This window comes from Poecilia latipinna, unplaced genomic scaffold (genome assembly GCF_001443285.1).
Source record: "Poecilia latipinna isolate Pla-1442-1.1 unplaced genomic scaffold, P_latipinna-1.0 Scaffold641, whole genome shotgun sequence".
Lineage (NCBI taxonomy): Eukaryota > Metazoa > Chordata > Actinopteri > Cyprinodontiformes > Poeciliidae > Poecilia > Poecilia latipinna.
Window position 1 is genome coordinate 1 of NW_015113257.1, and position 10,839 is coordinate 10,839.

The 10,839-nt window shown below is 42.3% G+C and overlaps 1 protein-coding gene across 1 annotated transcript; it reads left to right on the forward strand.

The window, feature by feature from the left end:
- Positions 1-593: 593 nt before the first annotated feature.
- Positions 594-2,829, forward strand: LOC106954248 (protein NDNF-like). Its single transcript, XM_015043584.1, has one exon. It carries the CDS (start codon positions 609-611, stop codon positions 2,031-2,033), a length of 1,425 nt encoding a protein of 474 aa, XP_014899070.1. The 5' UTR covers positions 594-608; the 3' UTR covers positions 2,034-2,829.
- The last annotated feature ends 8,010 nt before the right edge of the window (positions 2,830-10,839 follow it).

Sequence of the window (10,839 nt, forward strand, 5' to 3'; positions counted from 1 at the left end):
AAGAAAAATATTAAACCATTGGTGGAAATACATAAAGAACACTGAATTACCAAGCAGGGGGTAATTCTAAAAACTGTAGAATTATCCCCCTTTAAAACTAAGTAGTGGTTTTGATATACCAAAAATTTGATATATGCCAAAGCTTGACACACTATCAGTTTGTAAAAAAGGTGCTCCAGCAAGAGTCAGTCTTGTGAATTTCTTAATGTCTTTGGTCTTGGTGTCTCCAGAGGGAGGAGATCTTTGAGCATTAATTTTTAGCACTCCACTGAGCACACTCTCTGGCTGACAAACATAATATTATGGTTTCTGGCTTAAGTTGGAGTTGGCGCTCAGACTGTCTCTCTCACATAGGAGTTACAAGGCGTCTCTTTGTGGCACAGCTTCTCTTGGACAGCCAAGTGAATGCTGGCCTGTGATCTTCGGGGATGTTTGGAATGTAAACACAACCGTGATGCGAGCGAGCTCATTATCTATAGGTTTCATCGCAATCTAGCAGCAATAAATTTCTTGTAGTGGATGTTTTTGAATAAAGCATGAAGATATCCTACACTTCTAATCTATATTCATGATAAACTAGCAGAGATGCAACATCACGCAAGGAGCTCATGTTGTGTGTTTGCTTTTCTTTTCCAGGAGAGCCTGAACCCCTGGACCAGCAGAAACAGCAGGTGACTGTGGACGAAGGCACAGAGCTCTTCACCTACAAGGGAAACGATGTGGAGTCCTACGTGGCAACAAGCACGCCCTCTGGTCTCTACCAGCTGGAGTTGCTGTCCACTGAGAAAGACAGCAACTTCAAGGTGTACACCACCACAACTCCAGAGTCTGACCAGCCTTATCCGGAGCTGCCCTACGACCCCCGTGTTGACGTGACCGCGTTGGGTCGCACCACTGTCACGCTAGCCTGGAAGCCGACGCCGACAGGCTTTCTGATGGGCCAACCTGTTCAGTACTGCGTGGTAATTAACAAGGAGCACAACTTCAAAAGCATGTGTGCCGCGGAGGCCAAAATCAGTGCCGATGATGCTTTCATGTTGGCTCCGAAGCCCGTCAGAGACTTTAGCCCCTTTGACTTTGTGCACTTTGGCTTTGTTCCCTCTGACAATGGGTTTGGCAAGGAGAGAGGCCTTACTAGCAACAAGATTTCACGAGCATATTTAGCCAAACCCAAAGCGTCTGACATTCAGAAGGTGTGCATTGGCAACAAAAACATCTACACTGTGTCAGACCTTAAACCAGACACACAGTACTATTTTGATGTGTTTGCCGTGAACTCGGCCACCAACACCAGCACGGCGTACGTCGGAACATTTGCTCGCACCAAAGAGGAAGCCCGTCAGAAGACCCTGGAGCTGAAGGACGGCAAAGTGTCGGACGTTTTCATCAAAAGGAAGGGAACAAAGTTTCTCCGCTTTGCTCCCGTGTCTTCGCACCAGAGGGTGACGCTTTTCGTGCACTCGTGTCTGGACGCGGTCCAGGTGCAGGTGAGGCGAGATGGCAAGCTGTTGCTGTCACAGAACGTGGAAGGAGTGCGGCAGTTCCAGTTACGGGGAAAGCCGAAAGCCAAGTACCAGATCCGCCTTCGAGGAAGCCGGAAAGGGGCGTCCACGCTGAAGGTGCTTGCCACCACGCGGCCCAGCAGCAAGCAACCCTTCCCTTCTCTACCTGAGGACACCCGCATCAAGGCCTTTGACAAGCTGCGCACCTGCTCCTCTGTCACCGTGGCCTGGCTGGGCACACAGGACCGCAACAAGTACTGCATTTACCGAAAAGAAGTGGCCGACAGCTACGGGGAAGAGCAGCGACGCAGGGAGCAAAATCAGTGTGCCGGGCCAGAGACCCGCAGGAAGTCCGAAAAGGTGCTGTGCAAGTACTTCCACAGCCCGAACCTGCAGAAAGCTGTGACAACAGAGACCATCACAGGTCTGGAGCCAGGCAAGACCTACCTGCTGGACGTTTATGTGGTGGGACACAGTGGCCACTCAGTAAGATACCAGAGCAAACTGGTGAAAACAAGGAAGTACTGCTAAATGACTCTGCAAAGAATAAATCTATTATATAAATATATATATATAAAATAAGTTTATTTAACACTAAGTGATATTCTACTAAGAAGTGTACACAGACTGACTACTCATGCAGCTGATGGGCCCATAGTAGAGACTGAACTGTTTGTAGAGAAAGAGAGAGAAATATCAACCTGTATATTTATGTTTACATTTTTATCTCGACGCGTCCGAGAGGCCCGAAGCGCGAGCTGCTTTTCCTACCAGGCTTGTCGTCTCGACATCGAGTTGCCACCAGGGAGGGAGGCAGAACTTCAGCGAAAAATCACATTTCCTCCTGCGTCGGTTCCTGTGTCGCTGCATGACGTTTGCTTTCGTCCGTCACATCCTTCGGTCAGAGTCACGGCGACCGGAGGAGATCCAGAGGCTTCCCGCTTTGTATAGCTCTCTCAACTGCATACTCGTTTCATGTTTTAGGAGAAAATTTAAATTATTTTATACTTTGTGTCTATATTTTTGATCGTCTCTTTTTATTGATGACAGTGTTGGCCGTTCCAGATAATTTCCGGTTTTTATGTGGAAGCTGTAGTTCAAGACATTCCCTTTGTGTATCCCAGCCAGTGTTTTCCTCTAGAGCCCATCTTGTAAATGTATTCGGTTTTGTGCTGGAGATCTGTGTTATTATCACTGTATCACTGTGTGCGTGCGTGCACGTGCGTGTGTGAGTGCGTGCGTGAGTGAGTGTGTCACATGTACAGAGATGTCCTGCCAATATTCATGTACATAAAGCCTAAATATAGAACAAGTAATCCCTGTGTCACCCTGGGTGTCAAGTTCTTTTCACCAAGCAGTTAACATTGCATTCACTGTTACGCTTTAATAACCTTTACTAACTTCCATAACCTGATTTTTATTGTACTCAAAATTTACATCAAAGTAAATGCTTTTATTGAGGTCCAGAAATAATTAATTGAAAAAAATATATATAATTTTCCAGTATTTGACCAACCTATCAATTGGAGTCAATCAAGAAATAGTTGATTGTTCTGTCCAACACATCATTACTCTGCAGTCAGCTAGCATCGTTTGCTTTCTTAACTCATATATAACTTAAAAAAATGACAAATAAAACTAGTACATTATGCCATAAAAAGAGGCCACAATAGCCACAGGGAAAAGCAATCCACTCCCAGGTTTGATTTACTTTTCAACAAACTTGCTGTGATTTGCCACATTTCCGCTACAGGTAAACGAGCAATTACTGATAGTGGTTCACTTACTTGTTTGACAAGTAAGTGAAACAAGTAATGTAACTCAAGTAACTCACTACAAAAAAATACAAACTGACCCTTTACAGCTGCAGCTGGTAACTTCTATAAAACATATATATATATTTTTGCATATTTGTTAAAACTATCGCTATGTTGTGACAGTAGGACACAGATAATCTGAGAAAAGGTCAAGCTTCTCCACTTCCTCCAAAAAAACAAAGAATCAGAGTCAGGAGGAGCATCTCAGCGCTGTCAATCGACCTTGTGAACACGCTGCTAAATGTGCTAATGGCAGAGAAACAACTTGACATGGCTATGGCTATGCTAACGCTGTTGATGGTTTTAGCTTCGCAGAAATCGAGGGAGGGAAGGGCAGCGCTAAGACCCGCCTCCTGGCTCTGATTTGTTGTTTCTAGTTAGCACTGAGAAGGCAGAAGAGCTTGATTTTTTTCACAGATTATACTGTGATACTACACTGTCACAACATAGTGACAGTTTCAACAAATATGTATTACATACTGCAGTTTTAATAAGCTCTATCTCTATGTTGCTTTTAAGCGCAGATGCTATCTGTGGTGTCCTTTTTCGCTAAATTTGCACAATAGAATACATCCAATGCTAGGAACCATGGTCAAATATATGAAACTTTAATTCCATAAAAATATCAAAAGTTGGTCAGCTCTTTCATGTGCTGCAGTGATTACTCCTCTATAGCGGTGACATGGCCCTACATGTCTGTCTCCGCTCCTTGTCCAAACCCATCTACACACACATATATATATATATACAAAACCCATGCATCAAAGCCTGGCTCTCGTTGCTACAGGAAGGATAAACACAGGGAACCCTGCAGATGTAGGCGCTCACGTGGAGGCTTTGCCAGTGGATTTCCTGCAGCACGTTGGTTGCCTCACTCCTCTTGGGCCGAACTAAAAGCGGGACATTTCTATAAGCTTCACAGCTGATACCCTTCACACATGCAGGGGAAAGCATTTGAGCAGAGCTGGCCGGCTTTATTAGCAGGATACCCATAACTCCCACAGCTCTCTGAAAGCCCCTCCGCATTATTCCAGGGCAACGACAGGTTAATGGAAGCCAGGTGGGGCCTCCGCGCATTTCCTGCAACCAGGAGCCCCCGTGACTGACAGCAAACCGTGGCGGTAAATTGGGAGCGCAGCTACCCAAAATCAGAGTCAGGATGGAAACATGGCCGTTTCTTGAGAAACAGCTGCTTTTCTTGGCCGCATTGGACAAGAGTGAGCTTTTCCATCCGCCGCAGACGGCGCTGTACGTGTGGATATGTGGACTAATGTGGGCCTGACCTTTCTCTTCGGAGGACTCAGTTCAAATGTGTCCAACAATGGATTAGACAGACTGCTGTTCAAATTTAAAACTTATTTTTTATTTATTTGTTTTTTAACTCATGAAGAGAGTTAAATTAGTAGAATCTGCAGAATCTGGATCCTTGACAACTTTCCAAGATTTACTTTGAACTTAAATATTTTTTAAAAATAACTCTTTTTATTTATTTATTTTTTTTTTTTTTTAAGTTACCTCAGTGTATATCTGAACAACTTTTGTGATCTAATTGCAGGGTTTGTTCTGTTTTCAATAAACATACGAACAGACTTCCTGGTGTCACACATGTTGGAACTTTAGCATCAAGATCAATTTTCAAAGTGCTTGACAAAGATAGTGAAGATATGAGAAAGGTTCAGATTTATGTGTGTTCAAGTAAACTATTTTTCATCTGACTTCCATGTTAGCAGCAGATATTAACAGTCCCACTGTGGCGCAACATCTGTGTTTCTCCATGAAGTTATCCTGATTAAAACTGAGGGATGTGTGTCACTTGCTGCTTTCCCACTGACTATATAATGGCACAATTTGACATTTTGGAGTATGTTGCTTAATTGAAACATGGCGATTTTGAAAAAACAATGATTTTTGATAAAAAAGGTTTGCTGCTAGGAGGAGGGTGTTTTTTGCTGTTTTGAAATTGGTTTATTTTTCAAAACTGAAACATAAACACTTTCTTTTGCATTACATAAGTCACATGATCAACAACCGGTTGTTGCTACTGGCGCAAACCTCAAAGAAGACAACAACAGGAAGTAGTAGGAGGATCATGGCATGTTTTTTAATGACTTATCACATGAACACACTTATTTACATGGAATTTTAATTGCATTCCTGTTTTTTCGATATTAGGGGACTACTGACAAAGTTTTGTGCATATTTGTAATGGAAATGGAGCTAGTCTGCCAGATTAGTGGTTATTCCTCTCTAGTTCCTCCAAGAATGGGGAAAACCTTTAGGTTTTGCTTCATGATGTCAGTTGTGGAGCAGCATTAAAGATGGAAATTACTTTCTGGGTCTTGCAGGTGTTTAGAAATGATCCTACCTAGTCGACTGGTACAAGCAGAAGGCTCAACTCACAAAACATCACACAAAAATACGGATGTTCGACTAAACAACAGAAAACATGTCTGAATTAGCATTAGCTAACAATACATAGCATTAGCGTACATAGCACTATATCCCACTAACATGAACACTTTCAGTCTGAGTCGTTTGAAGTAATAATTACTTTGCTGTACAGCCACCAGATCCTAATCCAACAGAGAATCTTTAGATCTGGTAAACGGGGATTGCGTCAACGATGTGCAGCCAAGAAATAAAGTCTTTGGAAAAAAGCACTTTCAAAGATCCATTTCTTTCCAAATATTAGAGCTAATGTAGCAGAAAATCTCTGCTTTGCGAAATGTATGCATTAGGGAGGCTAAGGTCAGCCACTCGCTGACTTTAAAGAGCATTTGCACTTTGGCATTTGTGAGCGTGTTTTGTGTACATGAACATAAAATGCACTTGCGGCTCAACTGAGAGCTGAGTGATGCTTTCGAGCACAAGTTGTGAAAAGAGGGCAAGGAACAGACAGACACACTGGGACAGAGCTAAGTAAATCTCCTGCATCAGAAAACAAACACCGTCAGACTGACTGGGGGGATGGCATTAAAGGAGAAGGTGAATTAGAGGGGATTTGAAATAAAAATCTCTCTATAAAGGCAAAACTATAAACATCCACACAAACAGGAAGTATGAGGAGAGCAAAACTGAAATGATTTCACTTCAGCTTCTCTGGGAGATAGATTAATTACTGAAGTATCAAGTCCAACCCAGTTTTCGTCTCCACTCAGCCCTGATTTTAGAGGTTTCAGCTATAAAAAAATAAATAAATTAATAAAAAAAAAAGATTTGAGGCTTCCTTCCAAACCAGTGCTGACCAAGAGCTCCATTCCCAGGAAGGGTGGAGAGGCACCAGTGGCCCTGGGGCATTACTCATCACTGCTGATTACTATTGAGATAATTCATGCAGTTCACAAAAAAAAGAAAGAAAAAAGACTGACTTCACAAGTGGAACTTTCATTCAGTTCTGCTGCATATTAAACTGCAAGGTCGGTTTTATATTTACACCGTTTTATCGCCGTAACCAAATAATCCTGTACACATGAGAAAAATTAAGGGATAAGAACATGGTTGGGGTTCAGAGACGTCTGCACATAAATGGGATTTCAGATTGTGTGTGTGTGCATGCTGCAAGCCTTGCTTACTTCCAGGAGTGCGCATATATATATGTGTGTGTGTGTGTGTGTGTGTGTGTGTGTGTCCACTTGCTGCCACCGCTCCCTCTTGCCTGATCTGCCCAGGGGGTGGTCCCCCCCCTCTGCTCTCTTGTGCTGGTGAAATCACATCTAAGTGCTTGTAATTTCTCATGCTTCATCAGTACTGTAATTTCAAAGGGCTCCCTCTGAAGACCCTCCTTGTAGCGGCGACCTGAGGTTGTCAAATGAAAACATCGTTTATCCAGTGGCCTCGAAGCTTCAGGAAATGGTTTGCCGGCTATTCAGCGGCAGCAGCCTTGAAAAAGGGAGCTGTGGTGAGGGTTTCTGAAACATGAAACAAAAGGTGGTCTGGCCCGTCAATCTACAGTATCAGGTTTGGGAGATTTCAGAAGAATGCACAGATCCATTTGGAAAAATCTCATATGAAACCACTTGTACGTTGGCCAAAGTGAGGTTTTCCCTCAGTGAAAATATTTACTTTGAAAAAAAAAAAAAAGAGAGAAGTCCCGACTATTTATTTCAGCGCAGTTCTTTCCTTTGCTGTGTCTTAAGTGCGCTTTTTCGTTGTCGTTGCAGTTTCTGGCCCTCGGAGGCGCTTAAAGCTCAGCCACCGAGTGACTTGGTTCCAGCGTTCGATTCGTTCGGGTTCAAATTCGACGAGGTGATATTCAAAACCTCTTTGGAATTAGCTACTTGTTGAATGAAGCTTGCACCAAACCAAATCAAAATTCTTTATTATTAGTTAAAAAACTAACTAAACCTTACTTTAACCACATAAATACTCATTGAGATCAAGACCTCTTTCACAAGGGCGACCTGGCCAAGAAAAGCATTATTGGCACACACCATAAAAGGCAAAACAAGTAAACAAAGCTAGCAAAAATAGACATTAGAGATTAAATACATAAAACGTGAACAACTGCACAATAAAGGGCAGTAGCTGCAACCAGTGTGGCTTACAAAAGCATAAAACTGCATCTCGGACACATTTTTTATTCAATTAGTCAGACCCATTAAATCCGCTTCACAACAGACAAAACCAGGCCAAAATATCCAAATTCAGGTAGAATGCGTACTTGTTCCTTTGGCAGATTATTTCACTCATAACATTTTCCCCATAAGTGAAATAATCTGCCAATGAAATAAGTACTTTTCTCCGTCAATATTTGGAAATTATTCACTTAAAACACCTGTTTGTTTCCGAAAAGTAATTTTTGTCTTATCTCACGCATATAAGACAATATTTGCACTAGAATATCGATCAAAGTTGCTCGGTAAGAGTTTGTGTTTTTTTTGCAGTGGAGCCAGGATCTCCCTCTGTGTTGTTCTCCGTCTTGATGCGCAGGTGTTAAATATCAGCGGTGGAGAGATAATAACTACTGTATCTTAGTGAAAGCAGAGTGAAACTTAATGGTTTGGAGGGTCTTTAGAGGGCACTGGGTAAAAAGGAAGGTCATGACATTAAATAGTTCTGCCCTAAAAGGCCGAGTCATTGGCAGAGCAGCGGATCAAGCAGGACGTAGGTGCTGTAAATGCACCCAAAGACCTTCAAAACACCGCGATAAGACTTGTTACCGAGGTGGGACTCCCTCTGCTGTCGATTAACTCACCACACTCACCAGAAATATGACTCCAGGCAGCTCACATGTAATTATTTGAGATAAAGACATCCGTCCCAGGAATGAAAGGGCCTGTTTACCACCACTTCAAAATGGAAACGTTTCCTAAACAGCAGCTCGTGCACTCAGACACACCGGTTCGTTGCCCCCGATGTAAACACGCTCACCGTGACTCGGTCTTTGCCGAAATCGCCGACCAATGCTCGTGATTTGGGCCAATCACGGAGCAGTTAGGCACAGAGCCGCGGCACAACAGGAAGCAACTGGCATAAACACGGGGTCCGAACACAGTAAACAGAACCGCCGGGAACACTAAACCAGCGCAGATTAAAGAGGAGCTGGAGGTTTGTGGAAGAGGTGTCCCGAAAACCGAGCATACACAAACAGTGAGTGATTGGAGATGATGCCAATCTCTGACCGTACGGCGAAAGTCAACAAATCAAGGTGAGCGGAGACAGATCGACTATAATGGAGTTCATGTGAGGTCCGAATGAGAGTTTCAGCATCTGACGGCAATGTATTCATAAGTTGTTCGGTCATTCTTTAGTGTTTAAAGCTCGGACATCAAAACTCTTCTTTTATGTTCTTTAAGTTGTCAGGTCTTTTCTTCTTTTTTTTAACCGAACAAGGTAATTAAGACTTTTTCAAAGAAAAAAAAATGTTGAAGGTTTTAAACTACGCCTTTTTAAATAGTACAACAGTGCTTAATTAAAGTTTTCGAGCCTCATAAAAAGATTTCACATACAAAACTTCAGTATCATTCATGTGAAAAAAATAGCACACCATATGACAAGCTGTGTTTTTCAATACCAAGAAATTAAAGAAAAATGAACAATTAGACTGAATAATATGCTTTTTAAAGTAGGTGAAGTGGAGTTCCTGATGTCAAATAAATTAGGATGCCCCATAATTTTCTTTCCACTGAAATTGCTACAATCACACATCGGTGTATAAGGTTAAAATCAGCGATTCTACACTATATGTAAAATGCTATGCAAGTGGACAATGTTCAAAACAACTGCCTGCATTCAATGTCTGGTCGTACAAGGAAGTTCACCCTGAAAGCAGACGACAAGATGCTGAAAGAAGTCTCCAAAAATCCTAACGCGCCATCATTGGTCCAACAGCAAGTCCTTGGGAGTAGTCATCCAAAAAAGTTGTAGATTCAACTCCATCTTCCTCCTGACAAATATTGATGTGTCCTTGGGCGAGGCACTTAACCCCAAACTGCCTATTGATCTGTGTACTACTGTATTACAGTGTGAATGTACACTTGCGTAACGATTGAAACCGTTTGTAAAGATATCGTAGCTAAAGCAGATCTGGGTCCCGTATCATGTTGATTACCCACAATACACCATGAAATTCACCAAATGCTGGCTGAGAATTAAGAACACAGAAAGTCTTGTGTTGAGTCTGAGCTCACCTTGATCTCGTTGAGATGGAGCTTGAAAGGAAGCCCTCAGACGTTTCACAGCTGAAAGTAACTAGCAGGGTAAACACATTTTGTGTTTATGTACTTTGTGCGCTGCTTCAAACAAGGCTAATGTGTGTTGTTTGAGTGCAATCGAATTAGCTTCTCTTCCAGGTTATGGTAGTTGCAATCAACAGTTTTCCCTCTGACAGATTAGTTTGTTTTTCCATTGAATTTTTTCAGGATGTGCCACGTTAACTGATTTAGCATTGTGTTGTTATTTGAAAATCATTGTGATTTAAAAGGAGGTGAAAACTTACTGAATCTGCTGTGCATTTACATTGGGGGGGAAAAAAAGTTTGTAATGCTCAATGCTCAATCTGATAGGTTATCGCAATAAAACCAGTCTTGGTAGCTGAAATTGTCACAGAGGATGAAGACAGCAGTCAGAACAACAGTGAAACTCTTCTGTCCAGTGTCGGCTCCATTAACCCCTGCTTTTAAAAGTCACCTGATCTCTCTGTGTTTTGTTTAAGCTATTAGAGGCTTTGGATAAGCTTAGCAAAAACAATTTTTAATTTTTTTTTTTTTTTTTTTACTAATTCACTGTTTATAATCCATCCTCCCGCCAGTTGACAGCTGAGATAGGCTTTACCCTCCCCACGCCCCCCGACTCACTATAATACAAAGTGGTTGCAGGAAGTGTGACAGAGTGAGGGCATCTGTGTTCAGAATGCTCACTTATTTACTCACACACCAGATATTCCTCTCTATCAAACTCCTGCAGATTTGTGGTCTATGCAGCGCAAGATTCACCTGGAAACCGAATACTTGGAGTGGCTCCAACTGAAGGCAGCTTGACCTACTTTCTGATTAATCCAGCAAATAACTATTTAAGGAATA